The 25,880-nt window shown below is 40.6% G+C and overlaps 1 protein-coding gene across 1 annotated transcript in view; it reads right to left on the minus strand.

Annotated features, from left to right (window-relative positions):
- Positions 1 to 25,880, minus strand: part of grm5b (glutamate receptor, metabotropic 5b) — a 91,515-nt gene that overhangs the window by 54,872 nt on the left and 10,763 nt on the right. The window contains exons 5-6 of the mRNA XM_033630342.2: positions 13,630 to 13,704; positions 13,029 to 13,203 (exon numbers count right to left, since the gene is read on the minus strand). Of these exons, the coding sequence (XP_033486233.1) occupies positions 13,029 to 13,203; positions 13,630 to 13,704 (250 nt within the window). The remainder of the gene's footprint in view (positions 1 to 13,028; positions 13,204 to 13,629; positions 13,705 to 25,880) is intronic.

A 25,880-nucleotide genomic window follows, 5' to 3' on the forward strand; every position in this document is an offset into this window, starting at 1 on the left:
AGTTTTGAACACACATCATGAAAAAAAAGACACTCCAAGTACAAAGTACAGACATAAAGAACAAGGCAAAAAGTCCAAGAAGACCAAGGTCTGGGTCAAATATACGAAAATTTGATTTAAAAAACATAATGGAAAACACTTTGGACAAATTCAACAACATTAGGCTGAAAAATTTTGCTGGTAGACATGGTGACTTAAACCAACATTGAGTGAGGAAAAAGTACGAATAATACATGTAATTTGTTCAGCTATGAGTAGAGGAAATCTCTGCTGGTCACTAGGCTGATTCACGTAACGTGAAAGTTCTTAAGCTAATAATAGGTGAATAGTAGACAACAGCAGATGAAGTGCTCATGTGGGTTGCAGTATCATGGTATCCAGGAAGGTGCTCTTTGGTCAGAAAGTGTAGAACATCTTGAAAAAAACTAAATCCAAGGCAACTCTTCTCTGGTGCAAAAGTTAAAAGGCCTTTATTAAATGGCTAGTTCATGATGAACATTAAAATCACCAACATGTTTCGGCCCTGCTCACTGGCCTTCATCAGGGCATATAGCTGCAGGGTTCACAGGTGGCCTAAATGAGGCCCTACTCAGACATGGGTGGAGCCAATCAGCACTCCATTTGTCAGACTGCAGGCATATAAGCAAAACTCCCTTTACACAATGCACTCATAACTAGAAACCTGCATAACAGGGCCAGTAGGCAAACATTGAGAATATAACAGATATAATTAGAAAAAATCACAATAAACCATCAATAGGTCAAATTCTATAAGGAGAACAAAAAAATATATATATACATAAACTGCATTCAGAAGCAGAAATAACATGAAAATTAATAGAATATATACATAAAACACAAAAAAGAGACAACCAAGAATAAGAAAAAAAAAAAGAAAGAAAGAAAAAAGACACTAAATATATGCAAACAGATATATGAAGCAGGGCACCTTTACATAGGAAGTATTAATTTACAAAAATGGAGTGAGGTCAAGGTCCTCATTAATTCCTGGATATACAGTAGCTTTCAGTTTGAAAATCCATTCCGCCTCTTTTTGATTGAGACGTTTCTGTCTATCCCCTCTTCTATCTGCCTCAGGGATATGGTCAATGCCCATAGCCAACACAGAGGAGGGGTCATTGCCATGATGTTCTTTGAAATGTTTAGCCATAGGGTAGTCCAGGTTACCTATCCTGATTGCATACTTATGTTCTGCAAGTCTATCTTGTAACCTGCGTTTAGTACGGCCAATGTAAAAGATTCGGCATACCTGACATTCAAGTTTGTAAATCACAAAGGTGGTTTTACAATTGATGAAATGATGAATACAATATGTTTTATTTCTAACTTCAAAGGTTTTAGATTTAACAATATTATTACAATGAGGACAATGGCCACATCTGTAACAGCCCTTAAGTTCAGATTTTAGCCAGTTATTGGGACGTGCAGCTGGTAAATGACTATGAGACACTCTGTCTTTCAAAGTAGGTGCCCTCTTAAAGGTCACAACAGGGGGTTCAGGGAAAATGTCCTTGAGAGTGTTATCACATTCAATTATGTTCCAATTTTTCTTAATGATATTTTTAATTTTGAAGGCTTCTGTGCTATATTTAGTTGTAAAAAACACACCTTTAGGTGCCTCCCTCACAGGTTTTCTTTGTAGCAAAGAGTCCCTATTAAGGGCTCCGGCTTTGTTACTTGCCTGTTTGACCATCTGTCTTTTATAGCCCCTATCAAGAAAACGAGCTTCCATCTCCTCACTTTTCTCTGTAAAATCTGATACCTGATCACAGATGCGTCTCAAGCGCTGGAACTGGCCAAAGGGAATATTTTCTATAAGGGATTTTGTATGAAAAGATTTTGCATGGAGAATTGTATTTCTATCTGATTGTTTCCTAAATATTGAAGTATGTAGCTCTCCATCTGCAGTCTTAGAGATATTCAGATCCAGAAAATTAATGTCAGTTTTGCTGTAGTCAAGTGACAATTTTATATTAGAATTTGTGCTATTAAGATATTGATGGAATTGTAATAATTCATTTTCATCTCCCGACCACAGCAAAATGACATCATCAATATATCTCCCCCACCATATAATATGATGAGCAAAAACATTATTCTCTGCATTGAATACAAAGTAGGTGAATAGGTGAATAGTCTTTGAACCTGGACAGTTAATATTGAGTATCCTGAGGCTTTATGGTAGATGACCCTTAAGTTCCAGAAAGGTCTTTCTGACTAAAAGCCCTGAATGCTAAAGCCCAGTTCAGGCCAAAGATTTGCGACAAGACAAGTTAAAACGGGCAACTACTTGCAATGCACTGTTCTGCAATGTTCTAAAAACCTGCCAGTTCACACCAATGTAACTAGATGAAATGGCGTATCATCTCTATGCAACAACTCTCTGTACTTCTGTTCTGATTTCCAGCTTTTCAGGCCTGCGATTTGACCAGCTGAGTTGAAGGTGACACCATCAGCCGGCTTGAGTCAAGCTCAGAGGGCCAATTTACACCGCCGCAACTTTTCTCTGCAATGTTGTCTCGTCGTGAATCATTGATCTGAACTTGGCTTTACTTATCTCATGTGCTGTTTTATGTGTGTTAGTGGACTCAATTTAAAATGAACTCAATTATTTACAATTATTTATATGTTGTTTTATGTTTCATGGCCGAGAGCAAAAAAAAAAACAAAAAAAACTGTAATCGAATTGAACTGAAATTGTATCGTGGCAGACTTTGTGTTATTGGCAAGTATCGTATCATTGTCCAAAGAATCTAGATAACATCACATCATGATGAAACTACTGATTTACACCCACAGAATCCACTGAGCTACAGACCATGTATTGATCTCACAATCTTTACAGATGAGTTTGCACCATAGGGGGATCATTTGCTCACCACACAAACACACACACCTGCATACATGCACAGTGTCTCACATTATGTAAAGACGATGAAGAAGATGCACACTCTCATAAACACTGGCGATGTATAATCACACACACACACTAATTCACATGAAAATTTCTCTTAATGTCCTCTGTCTCCATCTGTCTTTCCGACATATTCCCCTGTGTTTAATTAGCAGCAGTCTTTTATTATAAAGCGATGAAAATAAAGAGCAGAATTAATTTCCATCATTTCATCAATTAAATGACACAAAGCATTTCTTGTTTTAATCAAGAGTGAATTAACATGACACCGGCAAATATTACACAGCTGCATACCCCAAACACCACAGACCGGAGAAGACCTTGTTTGTGCATGCATGTGCAGTATGTAGGAGTGTGTGCATCAGCAGCTCTGTGTGTTAATGTTCGCCCGTGTAAACGTGTGTGTTTGCAGGGGCAGACGCATACTAAACCCAGCGGTGATGCAAAAATTACACTCCTACTGTGGGCATTTTGCTTTTCATGTCTGACACAAATTTTCTATTACCATTATATTTGAATACCATACAGGCACAGATACACACACACACACACACACACACACACACACACACACACACACACACTACACCTGTCTTTGCTCTGCCCTCAGCTGCTAATCTCTGCTCTCTTCAATCATCTTCTCCCGTCTCTCCGATTCCTCACCTTTCTGCATCTTTCCTTCCCCCTCCTCGCTCTGTTTGCCTGCTCTGCCTGAACCATGTCTTTGATCTCCTCTCACTACCACGCAGGTGTACAATTCACTAAAAATCATTTTTGAAGACGGCGGCTTTGAGACATCTCTGATGTTTTGCCACGAGATGCCGTTTAACCTCTCCCTTTCAATTTCTCTCAATTTAAAACCACGAGGAAGTGCGGCCTTCGCAGACAGCTGCGGTGTGAATTGGGACACTGCGGGGGTCTGACCTCTGTTAAACGATCAGTTCAGGGTCTCAGTTCGCATACATCACACTCTTACACTGACAAAACGCAAGCAGCTGGATTCAGAGAGGGACACGGTGACAGACCGTGAGAGATGATGAGATAGAGTCACAAATGAGAGGGGAAAAAGGGTAAAGGCACAGATTGATAACGAACGGAAATTCTTTAACGAGGGAAACGCTGACAAAGATGAGAAATGTGAAAAAACAAGAGAGTTATGGGAGATGAGAGGACAGTGAAGTCGCAGAATATCAGCACAGAAATGTTCAGGCTCTAAATGTTCTGGCCATAAGCATTATCAATAAGCCCAAATTCTAACAGTGGTGCTGTTTGTAGTTAACGCCGCTCTCAATATGACCGTTAGCTACACAGATAAAACCTGCTATACAGTACAGTAACATACATATATATATATGTATGTATATATATATATATATATATATATATATATATATATATACATATATATATATAGATGCACCCACGTACGCACATAGCCATTCACATAAACACATGCGCATGCGCTACATATCACCCCAGCTGCTATACTGGATTCATCCAAATATGGTAGGGGATATTTCCATGGCAACAGCAGGCAGAAGGGGTGCAGACTTGTGCTGGATGATCTCCAGAGAGAGTCTGCTTTTTGACTTTTGATTCAAACTATTCTCTTTCAATTCATTCAACAGTGAAGTCGATCTTCAGCGCAGTCTGAATATGAGCCTCTTTTGAAAACAGAGAATCCAGCAGTGGTTACATACTGGCTGCCATGGAGATGCAGTTACACCGCTTAACCCGTATGGAAGCTGACTTACATGCATTGGTTTTAACCTATCATGTAGTCAATTTGTTATATTTGTACTTTTTAACAGGTGTTTTAACTGTTTTTGAGTCTCCTCTCATAAATGACATGCACAGCGCAGAGGATGTTTCCCTGAAATCTGTTGCTGCTAAACAGCTGCACATGTGCAGCACATTTATAAATAGCAGTGATGGAGCAGACATACAGTAACAGGTAAAAGGCAGACAGTGCTCGGGAGGGAAACATATTTCAAACGGGAATGCTTGACCATAAAATACAGAGATGTTGTTGCTGTGAAGTCAACTGCATGATAAGTCATAGCTATTATCACCGCCTGCCCTGTGTGGTCTGGATGGGAATTTGTTGCGAGGAGGGACAGTGCGTCAGGGCATTCTGTGTGAGCGTGTGTGTACACAAGAAGGTAAATACCATCTTAAACTCCTGCTGCCTTACCTAGTGAGTCATGCATCTATTCTGCATCTTCACTCTATAAACCAACACATACTGTAGAATGTGGATTTGTCTAGTACAGTACATACACACACACACACACACACACACATGCACACACACACAATCTGCACTCTTTCTGTAATATGTCATTTAGAGGATTAAAGATTTGTGAACCTTTTTAGACTAACACGTCAGACAGCATTTGCCCATATTTGCTGCGGGGCCCTGCCACAGAGGCGTCATCATCTGTGTGCTTGACTGATACAATATGTATTTTTGGGGGGAGTCTATGTATGGCTGCAAAATATTGGAGGAGGAAATGCAATTTTACAAGTGGCGGCTGAGACAGACTTACTTGTGTGTCACTGAAAGGACCTCATTTGAATTTGAGAAAGGAGAGGATGTTTCACTTGAAGACAGACAAAAGAGGTTATTAAGTTGATTTAGGGAAACGCTAATGACATGGGGGCATGTGAATTTGTGCTCGTAAGTGTGTGTGTGTGTGCGTAGATGTGTAAGTGTTGGGGGGTGTTTGTGTGTCCCATGTGGCTAGATATTTATCTCAGCCCAGCTATTCATTAATGGGTCTGTAGCCTGCTGGCACCATGAGGAATTATAGGACAGAAGCAATCAATACACTCAGGCTCCAAATCCAGACTGCATGTGTGTGTGTGTGTGTGTGTGTGTGTGTGTGTGTGTGTGTGTCTGTGTCTGTGTCTGTGTGACATAGTTTTCTTGTGATGTGGTAGTTAGCCCCAGGACCTGATGTGGGTTTTCAGGATTATTTCTAGAAGAAGAACATAAGGAATCTAAAACCAGACACACAGTTTAAACTGAGCGCCTGCTGAGGCTTATAAAGGTGACAAAATGCAAAGGCCAAGTTCACATAAAGAGCCAGCACTGACAGTATTCCTGATGTCACTGTAATGCCTTAACTGCTCTTAATAATCTTGGCTTTATATAATATGCTAATGTTAATGGGGTACTATGTGAATTTTATTGTCACTTATCAACTGCAGGCCCATATACACTACCTCCTAAATGACAAAAGTGCACAAAGCCTGTAAAAATGCATTTACTGAACAGACTTTTTGAATTGATCAATTCATTTAAAGTGCAAGTGGCACAGGCTTAGATTTAGAAGGAAGAATTTAAGTTTGAGAAGGAAGGAAGTTGCTACCAATGTCCTCAGTAATGTTAATTCTCATAGACTTATCTAGAGCAGGGTACTGAAGCTGTGGCAGAGAGGACCTATTCAAAGTAAAAGCAAAGGGGGGGTTATTATGTTTTGTCAGTGCCTTATTTTGAAAGGGGTAAAATGTAAGCGTTACTCAAAATAAGCCCACTATGAGAGGTCGTTGGAGGATGTTGGAGGATTTATCAGACAAAAGCTGCTGGACAATATTTCTTCAATCTGACTGATATCATTCTGATTATAGATTCCATCTTGTCTGTTTACATCAACACTAAATGCCAAGTTCGAGCAGTTCTGCCTCCTGTGAAGGGTCTATCTGCTGCAAAATGTAAAAATTCCAACTTTATTGAGAAAACTCAAATCATTCAATTTATAAAGTACAGAAGGAGCATAAGTGGTTCCACCTGTTAATGCAATATAGTAGAGGTTGAATGTAACTAAGTACATTCACTCAAGTACTGTACTTAAGTGCAGATCTGAGGTACTTTTACTTAACTTGAGTATTTTAATCTCGTGCCACTTTCTACTTCTGCACTGCTATACTTCATAAGTAAATACTGTACTTTTTACTCCACTACAATTATTGATATCTTTGGTTACTAGTTATTTTACAGATTAAGTTATTGCACACAAACCAAATGGAAATCTACAAGTGCAGCTGGAACGATTAGTTGATTGAATAGAAAATTAATTGGACAGTATTTTGGTAATCTTCTAAGTAATTTTTACTTCAAAAACATTTCATGTTTTTTCCTTTTAATCATTTTTATTATTATTTTATTATTCTTATTTAGCGTGGAGCACAGAGAAGCAGTCAGAGCTACAGGCTACAGTGAGGCTAGAAACAGAGTTCATATGACGTTTTTCGAAACAACTTTTTATGTTGCGGCTGCAGCACACTTGGATCACTATGGATGAGCAGTATGGAGATACTTTGTGGATTCAATTTTGTGTTCTTGGACGTTAGTCTGGGGCGCCGTCTGCCATTAGGTGTGCTAGCTGCTCCCCCCTCCGATCTCCGCAAGGGATGTGAGGACTCTAAAACTTCACCAGGGCCTCCATCGGCATATGGGTGAGTAGATAATGGCTGAATTTTCATTTTTGGGTGCACTATCCCTTTAAGTCTTTTCCTGATTGTACTTTCACCCTGTTACTTAGGTAACATTTTCAATGCAGTGCGATATTATTCATTTTAATTAAGCAAAGGATCTGAATACTTCTTCCACCACTGCAGTTCAGTCGTAAGTAATGTAGAAGTGACCCAGGTCATTTCCTGTAGCTACAAATAACAGATGTCCCTAAACACCTCACATGCAGCATATAGGTAGAGCCAACAGTTTACAGATGTTCCATAAATGTCTCATATGCAGGCTACTGCTTCCAGTAACGGTAGACTCCACATTGGCACCTGTAACAACTGTTACGTAAAGCGACTGTTTCAAAATCAAGAAGCGCTCGCATCAGAATGTAGCTTTAGCAAAGTGCTACATTTTTTGTTTATGAATGATTCTCTGTCAAAATCAACAGAGGGAGGTACGCAGAAACAGCTGTTGTACCATGTCAGCACACGTACCTCCTACGTCACCTAATGTAACCCCTAACATGGGGCAAAAATGCACAGGAAGAGATTAGGCAGGGTTATCAAACTTTTACAGCACCCTCTGCGATCGGACCGGTCTCTTCCAAATGAAGTGTTTACATGAGGCATTTTAATACTGATTGGGATATTATTCTGATCATTAGTGGAGTATTAGGATCCATGTAAATGCACCCAGTGACTTGACCTATATTCAAAAAACTCCACAAGATCAATTTCAAGTTTAGCACATGTTTGAGCCCATAATACAGACAGACAGGATTCAGAGACAACCAAACATCTTAAATTACGTACGTCATCCAGCAAACAGCCCATCTCAAACAGTAAAAATGCAATCTGGAGATCTCGCAGTCGTCTATTCTATTAATGACCCTACTTATCTGCCTAGGTAACTGAATAATCTTCTGTGTGCTCTTGTGGTAATGTAATTATCCTGGTGTTAAATGTGTGTCTGCCCAACTGGGCTAATCAGAAGTTCCTTCCACAGACCTCCAGTGAGTAGGGCATCCACCCGTGACCATCTCCAATTTATAACTACAGCCCATTTATGACACTGACACTAACGAAGGATGATATTCAATTAACCAACCTAATCAAGACAGACTGGCCAGAGACAGAGGACTACAAGATATACTGCAAAAAACATCAATTTTAACAAGCCATTAGGTTCAACCGTATATTCGGCCTGAGAAAATTATTTTCTTCTCACAAGCGGAAGCCAAATGGTGTGAGAGCTTTAGTTGCTTTAAATGCGTCTTCACTTAGATCAAGAATTTCTAATTTGACAAGAGACCGTTCAGTAAGAAAATAGGGAGACTGGTCAACTGGTATCAAGATGCCGTTGCATAACTGAAGGAAACTGTAGGAATACACTGATTTAATTTGGCAACGCATCGCAATGTTATGTCAGCTTAAAGTCCAGGATCTTGATGAACTTCTGAGATGTAATATCAAATAACACTTTATTTTGGTTTTTGTTGAAGTGGAATAAACTGCAAACTGCTGTGCCAAATTTCAGAGTCTATTTGGTGTACCATAGCTGGTCTTTCATCTTTTTCTTATCTAGTATTTACATTACTTTATCCAAGAATGTTTTCCCTGTTTTCCTCTTAATTGGAAGTCATTAAATGCATTTTCATCCATGTCTTTTCATGCACATTTCAATTTGTGTATTAAAAAACCTGAGTGGAAAAGCCAAAAAAAAGAAAAAAAAACAAAAACAGAAATATTGAAAAAGGTTTTTACACTTGCGAGAGGATGAAAAGTTGTTGTGTCAATAAAATGTAAATGTGACTAAATGCAATGAAAACAAATTCAGTGACTGTTGATTTGATTTGTTGATCATTACATAGGCCACTGGAAGCTCTCTTCGTCATCTCTGGGTGGGCTATTAACACTCTTATGTAAACACACAGGGCTGTTAACGGAACTTTTTCACAACTCTCTAATTCCAGGTTTGACTGGCTCTCTTCCTCTGCAGTGGTATAACGACACCTGACTGGAGAATTAGTGCGACCTGCTGTTTATCTTGATGAACCAGCTCCCAATATTTGCGTGATAGTAGTGGATGAGAAATTTTCTGAAAATCTGGTTAAAATTTCAACTACATTTCAATGTAAACCCAGCTATTGTCACTGCTAATTTTACTGGGGAGGTGTAAGACAGCTATGTGCTACACAAGCTGCTTCTTTTTTTTTTTTTTTTTTTACCTGACAGGATAAACCTTCGCCAGAAAAGTGTGAAACTGACAGAGGATCCAGCCGTATCAACCCTGTCTCACTTTGGAGTCGTCGAAAACTGGCGCTTGGGCAGTGACTTCTGACATCAGACACTGATATAAAAGGCCATCATTTCACATCGGCATGATATGCGGCCGGTCACAGTTATTGTTTAACGGTGCCCTTGGCATCAGGGGGATACGTGGCTGGACAACAATGAAAGTAAAGGGGGCGAAAAATCCGAGTAGGGTGGGTGGGAGTAGTGGTGGATGGGTCCGACAACCACCGACTTTCACCTTGGAGATCAGTGTTTGCTTCCTGTTTCAATATAAAGCCAAATACAGTTCTTTTTTCCTAAACTCAACCATGTGTGTGTTGCCCAAATGTAACCACATGCGTTTGTTGTTGAAGGAAAAAAAAAGTCAATTTACAGTGTTGGACCGATGTAGTGCTTTTAGTTTGAAAGAGACTGTATGCAAACTGTATAATTCATGTGAAAATGGAGGTGTATTTTGAAAACAGGCAATGCATGTAACAGGCTGAAGTTGACCAGCTTCCCAGAACATCATCAACCAATGCACCCGAGGTACCTTGCCGGTCGTATGCCGATGTGGAAAGTCCATGATCAAATGTCAATATGTGACGAGGTCGGAGTGAGAATGTGTTGGCTTTTCCCCTGATGCAATTCTCCTTCATGCAGGTGCTCTGAATAACTGATACAAGAAGCAATGACAAACCAGCGATAAGGGCAAGAACCCTCAATAGCTTACAGCTCACCAAAACCACAAACTGAGTTTACTGGAATGATTCTTTCCCAGAGTTACAGCATCTTCTGTTGAAGAAACCCCAGGTTTCTGAAGCCGTCTGACTCTAACCGAGAATGACAATTCCTCTCTTTTATCCACTTGCACATATTCACATTTGGGACCTTACATAACATTTTTGTGCTGCTGACCATTGAGCAGCCACACTGGACCAGTTGGAGATTAAGTGTTTTGCTCAAAGGCATATTCACAGTAATAATTAGAAGAGGAGAAAGCACTGTTGTGGGCTTCTCCTTGGTTTTGTAGCTTTGGCCCACTGTTCACAACAGATGTGTTGTAGTGAGACTATCCATCAAACTCTCTGTATTGGAAATAATCACATATTAAAAACAACTCAACCCATGACAGGTTGACTTAAGCTAATAAATCCATTCACCTCTGACGACAGGATATTTATCTCCATTTCATGATCTTTCTCTCTCTCCTACTTTTATCTTTAACAGCAAGGCAAGCCCAGTTAACAGAAGTAGAGCATGTTTAGCATGGTTTAATACTTTACCTCGCTCTCAGCAGGATGGCGACGATGAGGATGTGGATGAGGATGAAGATGAGTAAGATGAGCGTGATGATAATGAGCATCATGGTGGCGACGACAACAAAAATGATGCTGGATATGATTTAGTTACACAGCACAGGTCACTGCGGGAAGAGTAGAATATGTTTAAATACAACTGTGGCATTTTAATGGTAAATACATGATAATGGCTCCAATCTATTCAAAGTCTGTTCCATTCTCTGAATGTTGGCTGGCATGGCTGCTCAGATCATTATTCATTTTATGTTTATCGCACAGTTGGCATGGCAACCAAAAGGCTTTGAAACATACTATCATACATAAATGCGTACACACACACACACACGTGCACACGCACAGATGTAGATAAAAACAGCCTATTTGGAAGGTTATTTTTGCAAGTGAAATGTAGGAGGAATTCATCTAAGTGAGAGCAAAACTTAATGTGAAAACCACCTCTGAAATTCAAAACAGCGTGTGTGTGTGTGTGTGTGTGTGTGTCTTTGTGTGAGTGTGTTTGTGAATGTCTCTTGCTGTATGATTTGGACGAATAGTCTATTTGGGTATTTAACACCATTCAGCAGGGTTCTCTGTGTTTGTGGTACAAAGACGACTGCTCCACCATTTTATGGCAGAAATTTACAGTTTTTCCACTATCAAGGCTCAGACGTTCCTCTGTTCAAAATTAACAAAAACTCAATAAATAAATGTCTTTGAAAAGGAGTTTTTAAAACAAAGCAAACTCAAACAAGAGTTAGAAATGATCTGGTTCACTTATAATAAATGTACTTGTTGCTCTGGGGTAATGTCGAGCCCTGGCGACTACTACACAGTACATGTATACACCAGGGTTTGCTGCATCCTTCTGTAACAGAGGCAGACCACCTACTCCACTAACATCAAAAGAAGTGAATGCACATTTATAAAATTAACCAACTCAACTGATAGCAAAAGAGAGGATGTCTGAATCTGTCCAACTCTGCTCAGCTTATTACAGTCACTGATTTATCAGGCTTATCAGTCATTTGCTGAAAGGGACACTTCACCCAAAAATCAAAGCCGAAGATTCACATGGGAATTATATTTCTTTCTATCGAGCGACACCAGCCAACTGTATCACCTTACAGAAGAAAGCATGCAGCTACTCATGGACAAGACACTCGTTGCTCTTGACAGCGGGAGATGTAAAGATTAATGGCGTCCTCCTCAGCAGAGCTAAACTGTTAGCTAGCTCAGTGGTGCTAGGTGTGTTAGCAGGGGATGTGCACTGGATGGCACATGTTGCATGGAAAGAGACAATGGTGTTAAGTTTTTCAGATGTACTTTTTGTCACTTTAAGCAACACAAGTTGAGTCCCATTTGGTACTATCATATTTGAGAGAAGGCAGGCATCTCTATGGCCAATATCTCCAACACTTGGCATCTCACACCAAAACAATCTAGGGTGATTTTTTTTTCAGTTGGTAAACAGCTACATCAGTCACAATCATTTGGGAATGTGTGCAGAATAATTTTTAAAAAATGTGAAGACAAGCAGCACTGAGCAAGGTTGAAGTTACTTTGAAGTTTGATAATCACCACTTGGATGCACATTTTATACAAAGAACATGATTGATTTAAGTTTGAAGTAGCTGGGCTCTTGTTTTAATGTTAATAGCTCTGTGTTTATCATCATCAATGTCTCTCATAGGAGGGTTAGAGAGGAGCGCAGAGCCACAGCTTTGCCTCTCCATCTGCCCTCCAAAACATTCAGTGGCTGAAATCCCCAGTGGATCACACAGTCTGAATATCGCTGCCCGGCTGTGGAACACACTAGTTACAAAACAGAGACTTCTCCATCTTAATCACTGTTTTTACTGATTCAATAATTTTTCATTTCCATACTGAGCAAGACTCACAGACACTGAGCAAACAGAGGAAATCAATGACGCACTGACATATCTCAATCAGTCAGAAAGACTAACCTTCCTGAGGAAACCCTGTACATCAAATCCTGCATATACCCCTGCTTAACATAATACAGAGGAACTAAACCTTGTAGCTTCACTGACCTGCCAATGAGTAGAAACTCTCCCACCAGTCCCTGGCGTCTCATGGCCATGAGGATGTTGCGGACAGTCATGCCTTCACAAAAACATGCCACCACCCTGGCCTTAGGCAGGTGACCCCTCAGTCTCTCCAGCAGTCGATCAAAGCTCTGCTCTCCGGCATTGCTCCAGATTTTGCCTGGGGAGGGGAACATGTCAGACAAATACAAACAGGGTCTGTGATAGATGTGATAATTTTAGATCTCTGTTACTTCAAGCACTGAGTTTCTTTTTTTGTTGTTGTTTTGTTTTTTAGTCATAGTTTCTCTATTTCATTGTGCTCAAGTGTCAACCACCTGACGCCCACAGTGTGAAATGGGCCTTCATGAGGTAGTAAAACAACAGGCAGATCTTCATTGTAAAATATACGTCTTCATGTTCAGTAGATGTCTGTAAGCTGAGATGGCAGGTGAATTCATTTTAACTGCTCATACCATGGCATCCTTGTTTAACAAAACGTAAAAAGGTAATTAGATGTGACTGCTGCTTGTTGCCGTTTGTGTGAGAAAGCTAACGAACCCTTGCTCAAACTATAAACCCACTAAAATTCAATGCAGTCTCTTACCAGAGTGGGCGATGCAGATGCCCTCCTTGGCTGCCATGTCCTTGAACGCTTCCATCCCACTTTCACCATAGTTGCCTGAAAAACCACAGAAAGGGTAAGGGTGAGGGATGGTTCATTGAGGATAACTCCAACAGCTTTTTAAAAGGCAGAGGAACATGGATGTATCGATGTCAACCCAGCAACCAGAATAAAATTTAAACCCTGGGTGGATGACCCTTCTTTGCGGAGTTTGCATGTTCTCCCCATGTCAGCTTGAGTCTTCTCCAGGCACTCTGACTTTTCCCCACAGGTTAATTGGTGACTAAATTGTCCGTAGGTGTGAATGTGAGTGTGAATGGTTGTCTGTCTCAATGTATCAGCACTGTGATAATCTGGCAGCCTGTCCAGGGTGTACCCTGCCTCTCGCCCAATATCAGCTGGGATAGGCTCCAGCACGCACGCAAGATTTCCAGATGGGTTGTGTGTGTACTGTACAAACGGTGAAAATGAGCTATATGGCTTATGGAAATAAGGAACTCCAGACGGCACTCTGTCAGAAGACTCCACTTGCAAATATCTGCGTGGGACTGAGCTCGAAATGTGAAGCGCTGTCAATCACAAAGGGGTTGAGCCTTTTAGACAATTCCTCCAATCATCATGCATACACCAAGTGTCCTCTCCCACCTACCGCTCCATTAGGTCCCAGGGAAGCTGAGCCTCCCTGGAAGTGACGATTTTGTCGCATTTATCCAACGACCATCTCGCTTTGCTGCATGAAAGAAACCTGCTCAGCGCTGTCTCATAGGAACGCTTGGAGGCTCCGTGTCCACTGTGCTGACATAAGAATGTATGACAGGGAGGTCGCGTTTGAAAACTGGTGATAAACAGCTGACATTTGGACATCATAGTCATGATGTGAAATGCATCCTAGTGCACATTTAATGCAATGTAAATTCTTATTTTAATGTAAATTCAATAGTGAATATTTGACCATTTCTTCTATGAAATTTTAGGGGAAGTTCAGCCTCCCTTGTTGTCTCAGAGCAATCGCCCCTGATGTGCTGTCATGTTTGTGGTGACACATTTAACTAGTTTAGGACATGTTCATCTGTGTTTGCTGCGACCAAATTGGGCAGTTTTACAGAGAGTTTAGGACATGTCCAGCTGTGATTGCAGCAAAAAAAGCAGGCATTTTTTAACCATAGCGGGCATTTTTGGCATTTTTCATGCTTTCATAGAAAATGAGAGACAGAGAGAGGGGAAGACATGCCGGGCCCTGTGCCAGACTCAAACCCATGCAGCTGCAGTAAGGACTCAGCCTTAATAGTTTGCACCCTATGTGGTGAGCTACGATAGTTGCGGATATGTCCAGCCATGTCTGTAGTGACCAATCCGGGTATTTTAATAACCTTTTGATAACCAAGTAGTTTTTGTGCTGAAACTTCACCACACAATAACCACACAGCTTAAAACTGAAAACTGAAATGTGAAGTAATGTAAAGTTTCAACATACCTGCTACATGTTAAACACACAAATGCAACATAGCCGTAGCTTTTTGAACAGAAGGATTGATTCAGTTGATTCAGTTGTTCAAGCTACGACTAATGAGGGCAAACTGAAAGAGGAAATGTGCAATCACAAACAGTGTATTTCTCCCTAACAGATAATAATTTTTGTTGGAAAAGATGACAGTAACAGACCTGATCCCTTCTGATTTTCTAAAACTGCCCACTGCAGTAACTCGCCTGCTACTGCACTACTCATGAAAGCTCAAATTTATGTCAGAGAAAGCGTCTCCCCACTGTGGCACCCGTTTCTTTGCCAGAGAAAGTGGGTGACCTGGAATTTATGCTAATGAATGGTTGTACACACTGGCAAAGAATATGATAGGATTCCCCTCTTTAATTTCTCTTCCTCTGCCTTTTATCTCTCTCCGTTCACTGTGTTGATTGAAGAAAAGATCAAAATTCTTTCTCACCCTTTTTTTTTATTTTTTTTATTACCAGTGTGTCATTTTTCCCCACTTAGTGAGGCACTTATATTTTTATTTTTTCCTATCAACAATAGGGTGCAGTCTAATTAGGTATCATGATTTATGCTCTACTTAAAGTGTTGAAGATAAAGAAGAAGTCAAAGGAGAAAAGTGAAAGATATAGGCAGAAGAGAAATAAAGGCAAATCATGGCAAGACAAAGAGAGAACGCAGAGAGGAAAGAGGGAGAGATGAAATGTATACAGACAGTAGAAGAGGTCCCACAATCCCTGACCGCTGCTGCATCTCAGTGTGTGTGTGTGTGTGTGTGTGTGCGTGTGTGTGTAGTCAGGCCAATGATGAGTGTGGTGGAGCGAAGTGTAAAGTCCTGTAATTAGTGTCTCAGTGAGAGGAATGGGAGACAGATGGTACAGACCGTCCTTCCTCTGCACACACTGACACACACACACACACACACACACACACAGACGCTCGTGCACACACATTCATAGTGTTACCATCATCAAAATCGATAAAGCTTGTAACCTACTTCACTCCGGTCTCAACAGGGATTTATGTGTGAGACAAATCTCCCTCTCTCTCTCTCTCTCTCTCTCTCTCTCTCTCTCTCGCAGCCCGTCATGTGTCTCTGTATCACTCTGTTTCTGCCTCTCTATCTCTCAAACACACACTCAATGCTACTTTACATTATTAGCATGCACACGCAAATACACACACACACTCATCAATTTTAGATTGACTGTAGGCTATTGACATTGAAATCCTCTAGGCTAATTTATACAGACACTTAAAGCATGGGGGTCCTATTTGTCGCATAATTTTAAGAATACTGACCTCATATGTTGGGTGTCACTATGTCATCTATACTAATCACCTTCATTTCACATTGACTGTGATCAAATACACTATACACAAATGCAAGGCAGAAGGGCTCAACAATTAATCAAATTTTTATTGAAATCTTAAGGCCTACTGCAATTTTCAAAACACAGAAGGCACATTTTTTCTTAAAGACAAAACTTGTGTCAAAATACCATTTTAAATTAAACAGGCCTTGTTCACACTGCCAGCCCGAATCTATTTTTGGCATATCCAGATTGATTTTGGAAAGTCTGGACTGTAGAAAAACACATGAAATGCATTTTTTGCAGAGCAGATCCAAACCACATTTGAAGGTGGTTTGGAATATGATTTCAATCGATTGTCCAGATGCTCTGGCAACTCAAATCGGATTTGCGTCTTTGAACGCCACACACGACAGCAGTGCCAAATCCAGAGTGCTGAGCAGAATCCATGCTGCTACAAGCAGAGCACTCCGGAGGACAACATAGAGAACAACAGTTCATGGACAGACGCCAAAACAAATTGAAATAAATTACTGCGATTTGACAGCGTGATTGTTTGGAGGACAAAATGATGATTGGCTCCCATGTTCGAAGGCAATGTCACCAGCATTGCTACGTAGTCACTCACGCCTATGTTGTTACTATGACAACCTGTTAGTGATACATGTTAGTGATGTCTGGATGCACAAACCTGAAATGATTAAACCCCTTGAGATGAATCATCTTGTTTTCGACGGCGTCCCGAAACACAGTCATAACACAAATGGAAAACAGAACAATGAAAAAATATAAAAAAGAACAGTGCAGACAGTCTGTCCTCAAATCTGATTTGAGAAACAAATCTGACTTGCCTGCAGTCTGACCCTGAACACTGCCATATTGTCATGCTGCTGAGATGTCCTGCCCTTCACGTCATATTCTAAAGACCTAAGAAAGCATCTATGTTTAGTACGGATCACACTATGATCATTTTAATATGTTTTTCAATGAAAACGAGAATAGTGAGGTAAAATTATCTTCACATCTAATATTGCAAATCATTACCCAAATGCAATATCAGTCAAGAAATCGCAATTAGATATTTTTTTTTTAAATCATTCTACCCTACAAAGTACAGTGAAAATGAACAAAAAAAAAGTACACTCCTTTCAATGTCTTTGATTCACCTCGCCCATCTTCCCTCTTTCATCTACTCACACAGGCCATACTCCACACAGGCTAAACTACACACAACTGGCAGCCATTATCTCCCGTGTAGCTCCACGGTGATCATCACACTGTGGCGCAAAACCCTCATATACAGTACATTCACCCCAAACTCTCTCCTCACATGCAGTGACTCCCCTGGTTTTATCACCTTGCACTGGACAAAAACAACTGGAACATCCAGCACCGAAATTGCACTTTCACAGCCTCACTCTGTTCACTCCTTTACCCCTTCATGCTTTTTTCACCTTTTACCTCTTGCTGGTCTCCTCTACAAAGCTGTGTCTCTTTAATCCCTAATCTAAATCTATAATTCAAATGATAAACAAAAAAAGAGCAGAAACAGCTTCAAGAAAAAATCTGCAGTAAAACATGAAAGATAAAATAAAGGACAAAAATCCATTCGCACTGTGTGCTCCCCACTTGCGTGGCCCTCTACCCTCTGCGTCTTTGATCTCTCATCTTGTTATTCAGTTGATATATTGCAGTGAATTACAACATGCAATCAAATGCAAAGCTGAAGGGTCTTCTGCTTGCCCTCCGCGGAGCTCCCTCTCCTCCTCCTCCTCCTCCTCTAGCTACTGCTTCGTCCACCCCCCGCTTTCCTGAAGCCGCAAATCAGGCAAGTAAAATTTAACATAAAAGGGACAGGTGCTTCTGTGTCTTTCCCCCGATGGTTTTCATGCCTTTCGACTTCCTCTCACCCTTCCACCATCCTTCTCAATTACCACCCTCATCCTCTTGTCACTCTTATCAGGTCTATTACATGCAATTAGATGTGTCCTCCCTCCTCCCCCCTCTCCCTCCTCCCTTCCTTCCTTGTCTGGTTCCTCTTTTCAAGCCTCATTCCCTCCGGTCACAGCTTCACCAAGAGAAAAACAACACGCTGTAAAAATGTAAACATTGTTAAGTAAAGGGCATCATCCTGTCCTCTCATCCTATTCCTCGTGATCCCTCTCTCGTTCCCTCCCAGCTCTCCTTGGTCCTCACCAATGCCCCCCCCCCCACCCCACCCCACCCCCACTACCCCATATCACATCTGGAGTGCTACAACAGTGTGCAGCTAAATGTCAAACACAGTAATACCCTGGGGAAGACGCTCGCTGACACTCACACTGTGTCAAACACCGAGTTAAACAAGATTACAGAATTACACGGCTAATGGAGCACACGCATAAACACAAATACATGGCAGCACGCAGCAGCACACAGATATGCACAGACTCATGAACTCTGTATTTGTGTTTGTATCCCTCTGTTTTACTGAGGAGTTGTTGAGTAAAGTTTGTTGTAAAGTTAGTGGCAGATGTGTTATTCCTTATACTAGCTACTGGCACAAATTAAGGCTGCAATCAACAATCATTAAATACCACAATTATCGATTGAGCTGCCAATTATTTTCTCGATCAATCAGTCAGTTGTTTGGTCTAAAAACTGTTTGCTTGTAAATAGTAAGAAATTAAATCCCAATTTCCTACAGCCCAAATAACTGTCTTCACATTACCTTTTTCCAACCCCAACAATCTATAACTCCTAAATATTCAGGGTGCAATTAAACTAGACACCGAAAAACTTGTCCATGCTTTTATCTCCAGCAGACTTGACGACTATATCGCCCTGTTCGCAGGCCTCTCAAAGAAATCTTTAAAACAAACTGCAGATGATCCAAAATGCAGCAGCACATCTACTCACCAAAACGAAACATTGAGAACACATTTGTTTAAAGGTCTTCATCGACTTCCCGGTCATATTAGAATTCATTTTAAAATGTCGCTTTTAGTTTTTAAAATCGCTTAATGGTCTGGCTCCTGACTATTTATCGGATATGTTGGTCAACTACAGTCCCTCTTTATTCCTAAGATCCTCCACCTCTGGTCTATTAAATGTCCCCCAGAGTAAAACTACAAAGTACGGGGATGCTGCATTCTGTGTCACTGACCCTTATCTCTGGAACAGCCTCCAAGAGGACGTCAGACTTAGTAGACATCTTCAAACGAAATCTTAAAACCTTTCTTTTTAGACTTGCATTTTTGTAGCTTTTATTTAATTAACTTGTATGAAACCTACTTCTTATTTTGCATGTTTGTGTATGTGAGAAAGTCTGTGATCAAATCTTTTTCTATCTTTATGCCGTCTTTTATGTGTATTTTCTCATTTTATTGTGTAAAGCACTTTGAGTTAACCCAGAACACAATGGACGGTTTACATGTCTCATCTGGCCTGGGAATGCCTTGGGGTCCTACAGGAGGAGCCGGAAAGTGCACTATACAAATTATGTTGTTCTTAACATTATTACATTAAACACAAAAAACCAGGGAATCCTCACAGCTGAGGGTCTGGCACCAATATGTGTTTTTGTCTTTTTTGCAAGAAAAAATAACTTCAAAAATCTATCGATGATCATAAAAGTTACAGATTAATTTTCTGTCCTTCCTAAATATAATACAGACAATAACACAATGATCAAAACACAAAATGACCCTTTGCAAATCAATTCATTATGTCATGTTACGTTGAATTCATGAAGAAACTTTGGCATGCCTCCACTGAAAGCAGCAAACAGATTAATTTGTGGATTAATTGGGAACCAGGTTTAGCGAGAGATGTCAGCGTAAATGCATGTGTTTGGGAAGTGCTGAGCATAGGAGTGGATAAATTATACTAAATTAGTTATGCTGTTGTTAAACTCGGGCCCCAATCAATCAGTATCTGTCGTTTTTCCTGAAGGCATGCAAGAAAAACAAAGGTTTCTTCCCAAATTTAAGGGTAGGTAATTCACATCATGACTAATTGATTTACCAAGTGAAGTATCCCTTTAATGCCATTACTCACTCAGTGTATGATGGGAATCTATTCTGTAGCTTAGAGATGGGACAGGAAACATTCAGCCTGCATTTCCCTAGTCTGGTAAGTCGCGAACAGTCTCAATGGAGCTTATATAAGCTCTTAGATGATGTAGTCACAATCACAAATTAGTCTATTCCAACATATGTATCCCTTTTTTTTCTTTCTAGGCCTGCAAGTCATCCTGCAGGGTTGTAGTGCCAGTTAGTTGCTCAGTTCAAGCCACTAATTAAGAGTGAATAGGAGAGAAAAAAAAATCTGAAAGACCTCAAGGGGTCAGTAGCCATTATGACTCTTAGATTCTTATTCATAACAGTTAGCTGTTGGATACATCCTCATGAATTTCAGATAATATGTGCATGTCTGTTATCCTATTTTTTGCAATGGAAATAGCTCCAGGCTGCAGACAAGATGAATATCTGCAGTTTTAAAAGCATAACCAACTCCAGTATGCTTTACTGAGCAAACTCTGGGTCTTGCAATATACTATGTTTGTGAAACTGTTCTCATCTTATCTCTTACAAACACATGTACATACAATCAGTGCACATCATTTACACTGATGCATCCATGTGCTCATATATCCTGTACAGATGTGGGTGATTATAATAAACAATTGCCCTGCACATATATTCTCCAGTAAATGTTTTTAACCAGTTTTAACACGGCAACAGCTTAGACATTTTCCCCCTTAATGACTTACGAACATCTGTGCCAATAGGAAATCTCTATTTAATACTCCCTCATACATATCGTGGATAGAGCCCGGGCAGCAGAAGGGCTGGCAAACCATCTATCTATCTTAACAGAAGCCATTAAATGGATTCCCAGAACATGAGTTCTGCAATCTGAGCCCGAGCCAATTTGAGTAGATGTAGTTCTGTGACCCAGGCTCATTAAAAACACAGAAGAGCTCTTGTTATATGGGGACCCACCAGAAACTGGCCCATGACCCACTTTGAATCTTCACCCTTAGGCAACACTGCCAGAGAAGACGGTAAAAATGTGAGCATATTCAGCCATTCTCCTCTTCCCCATTTATCATACCTTTCTCTACAGTGTGCTTTCCCAACCCATCACAGTTTCATCTTCCTCAATTTTGCCAAAGCCATGACAGTTAAATAGGAGCAGGGCATGTCTTGCTACAGAGACGGGGAGGGAGAGGGATGGTGGGAAAAGACAGGCAGAGAGAATCGGAGGTGTTGAGATGGGAGTGCATAAAGACAAAAAGGAGAAACAAATTAAAAAAGTGAGAAAGACAAAAGGGGAGAAAGATAAAAGAGGAAGAGGTGGAGAGAAGGCTGACATCTTGATTTATTGAGAGACTGATCAATTTCTGTTGGAGCGTGCTTGGGTGACACATGTCAAATTTCATGTCAATAAAACCCATTGAGCTGAACTGAATTGAACCAAGAGGGGCGACACGGAAGGGAATGAGGGAGACGGAGGTAGAGAAAGAGTCAAACAGCGGAGGATAATAATGATTCTCTTCAGATAAATACTAAATGAACACTGACAGCCAATTGCAACGATGTGTGTTTTTAATGATCAGTTTGTTTTATACATCAGACTGCGATCAATACTGTACTGAATATGCACACTTATTTTCTATACAGTAGGGCCGTACACATGTGCAGTAATGTAAGTGATGGTGGATTAAAGAAAGATGCTGACTACGAAGAATGGACAACACTGCCCTTCCTCTTCACAGTGCCTATTGAAGCAGTTGAGCACCTTCAGTTACAGACTGGTCTCCCCAAGGTGCTCGACAAAGACTTTATTCCAGGAATTGTTAGACTCTACACCTCCTCTGTCTGATAAAGCATTGGCTTCAGTGGTTCTCTTTTCTGTGAGTCCCACAGACCTCAGCTTACTGAAAATTCATATTCATGTTTCAAGCTCATGTATTATTTTGTATATGCCTGTACACATGATCTATGCAACTGACCGTTTAATTCCCTTGTTCCTGTTTTTAGTATTATTTCCAAGGTTTTAATCCCATGTTACATAACACAGTTCATCTGAGTTGCTATGTTGCACTGCATAATGACTATCCATCCATCTACCCTTTGTGTCTTATTTGTCAAATTTGTTTTCGTCTCACATCAGATTTTTGTGGTACTTAAGATTTGAAAGTAAAATCATGCTGCAAACATGAGAAATGGAACTGATGATTAGCCCTCCCAACCATTTTAGTATTTTTTTAATTGTTAAATAAAGAAATCTTTAAAAGTTAACCAGCCATTCTGTTCTTAATACGATCCCTGGCTGCGTACCCATGCTGCATGTGTTACTTATGGGCTCATTCATACCCCCTTTATGCACAAAAATAGATACTCCCATTTCAAGCGCTGTAAACGTCACTGTCCTCGTATTTGCATGCCTCCTTTATGATAGCACAGACAAAGCCAATAGATGACACTGGAGGGCAGAGTCAAATGTTTCACACAACAACAACATATATATATATATATATATATATATATCGATTCTATATATCTGCGACAGTTGCAATACACATTTTCCGCTGTATGGATGCTATTGATACTACTTTCTCACTTTGACGCATACACACACACACACACACACACACACACACACACACACACACCACTGCGGTGCCCCCCTTTTATCTCAGCCACTCTGGTTGCATGTAGGCTTTTGCAGCACTTTTTTGTTTTGCACAAAGTCCCGGAGATCGCGGATACAAGCGGTAGAAATGTGTTTCCTCTGTGGGGTGTCTGGGCTCAGCCTTAGAGATAGGGTGAGGAGCTCGGACATCCGGAGGGAGCTCGGACTAGAGCCGCTGCTCCTTCGCGTCAAAAGGGGTCAGTTGAGGTGGCTCGGGCATCTGATCAAGATGCCTCCTGGGCGCCTCCCGCTGGAGGTGTTCCAGGCATGTCCCACTGGTAGGAGGCCCCGGGGCAGACCCAGAACATGCTGGAGGGATTACATATCTCGTCTAGCCTGGGAACGCCTTGGGGTCCCCCAGGAGGAGCCTGAATGTGTTGCCGGGGAGAGGGATGTCTGGGATGCTTTGCTTGGCCTGCTGCCCCCGCGACCCAGCCCCGGATAAGCGGATGAAAATGGATGGATGGATGTTTTGTTTTGCCTTTTATTTGCACATTATTGCATTCTGAACGTGTGACGATCTAAGAGGCTTTGAACATGTGCACGACCACAAGAAGAATATTATTCTGAATATTTACTACAGTCACTCTGCTGTTCTCTGCTACAAGTTGTCATCATGTAATCATGTCATCATGTAATAGCCTTGTTATATTTATCTTTTAATAAACAATTTCCCTTGTATGCCCTCAATGTCATTTTTTATCCCTGGAATCAAAATGGGATTGAATATCAATATCAAAAACTGAATTTCCCGGAATTGTATCGAAGTTGGAAATTCCAGTTATCGTGACTCTAGCGCTCGCACACGTTACACTACGTTATGTAAGCAATGGAGCATTTTCTGATCAAGAGAATTATGATTAGATTATTTGGAATGCATGCACTTCTTGTTGCATTTTGGATGTCTTGTGTTGCATTAAAAGGGACAGTTTGCAGATTTTTAACCAGCTTTGTATCATAACAATGTGGGTAGTATGTGTAAATGAACTGTGGTAAACTTCCTTCCATTTAACCAGTGCCTACATCTTCCTGCTCCCCTCAGTTGCTAGAACTACAGGCTGTACATCCGCATAGAGTGCCGAAGTCACGCCCCTTTCAGTGAAGCTCATGGGACCTTAGATCGGAAAAAATATGAATGGCAGTGAATGAGGAGAGAAATATTATCTTTTGGTACCGTTTGAGTTGTGACATGAAATCCAAATATGTCGTTAATGAATTTAAAACATAAATTTTAAGGTCAAGAAAGTCATACTTTGTGGTAAAACTGTTGAGATATAAGCTTTTGAAAAAACATAATTAGAAAAACTACACAGGAGGAGGTCGCGTATGTGACGTCATAGCTTTCGCTCACTTACTGCAGCTTGGAGTGACTGCAACCTGGAACAAAACACACAGACATCTTCAATCATAAATCGATTAATCATAAAACAGTGGAATTTCAGCAGGGAGGCCAAGCTGCAGGAAGCGAGCGAAAGCTATGACATCACATACGCGACCTCCTCCTGTGTACTCTTGAGTCTTTCTAATTAAAAAGCTTATATCTCAACAGTTTTACCACAAAGTATGACTTTCTTGACCTTAAAATATATGTTTTAAATTCATTAACAACATATTTAGATTTCATGTCGCAACTCAAACGGGAACAAAAGATAATATTGCTCTCCCCATTCACTGCCATTCATATTTTTTTCCGATCTAAGGTCCAATGAGCTCTACCGGAAGGGGCGTGACTTTGGCACTCTATTGTCATATTGCCCTCCACCAATGCCGCCACCATGGACACAAAGAGTATAGAAGTGGATCAAGAGACAGAACTGCCCCCCTCTCTTCCCCAAACTCTGACCAAAGTCCGCATCACCTATTTCTAGCATCAGATGTTTTCGGTAACATGTTTTAGCTTACCATTTAACTGTACTATGAGTTCGTGCGTTACCAGCTGGCTGCCACTGTGTCAAACGGACGAGTTTGCATTACGTTACACATTAGTGCGAGAGTGTTTACTGGTTAGGTGTGGTGCAGTGCATTCTGGTAGTTGTAGGTTTTCTCACTCTTGAGCAAACATGAATGCCACAGTCGTTTTCTCTGGTCATGTAGCACCAATTTAAAAAATGTTTGTGTCTTTCTACTGTACAGCCCAGTTTTATTAAAAGAACATCTGTCCAGCAGCGACATACAGATGCTGAAATCTTTCCTTTTTGCACGATAGACATTTTTGTCATTGCCTTGGTCACTTATACAAGGCTTAAAGCTATTTTGGTGAATATTCGTTGGCCAAATTCGGTTAAAAACTACATTTATACTGAACGTGCTGTGTGCCATATCTACTTTCATTGATAAAATGAGGACTTCCTTGGAAAATGACTCTAAAGTAATGAAAACTGAGTCTTTTCTTAGCACCCCACATATTGGTGAAGCTCCTACTTAGCACCGGAGACTAAAACTCCTGGTGCCCGCCATGGCCCAGAGAGACCTCTTTTCATTACAAATGGCCCAGAAACAGTTGTAAAATCCACACATTACATACATATATTCTGGCATGTAGTAGATACGATGTCCCCAATACTCACGATACTCCCCAATAACATTATTTCATTACGCCAATATAATTACTGTGCTGCTATTACATGTATTATTCAGTTTCTTGCATATCAATTTCTATCGTCTCTTGCCTCCAGATGCAAAATGTTAATGCAGAGAATTAATGAGTACCCTCCCACCCCCCTTTTCTGAATCTGCAGCTCCTGTATGCTCTC

This window comes from Epinephelus lanceolatus, chromosome 4, assembly GCF_041903045.1.
Source record: "Epinephelus lanceolatus isolate andai-2023 chromosome 4, ASM4190304v1, whole genome shotgun sequence".
NCBI classification, from domain to species: domain Eukaryota; kingdom Metazoa; phylum Chordata; class Actinopteri; order Perciformes; family Serranidae; genus Epinephelus; species Epinephelus lanceolatus.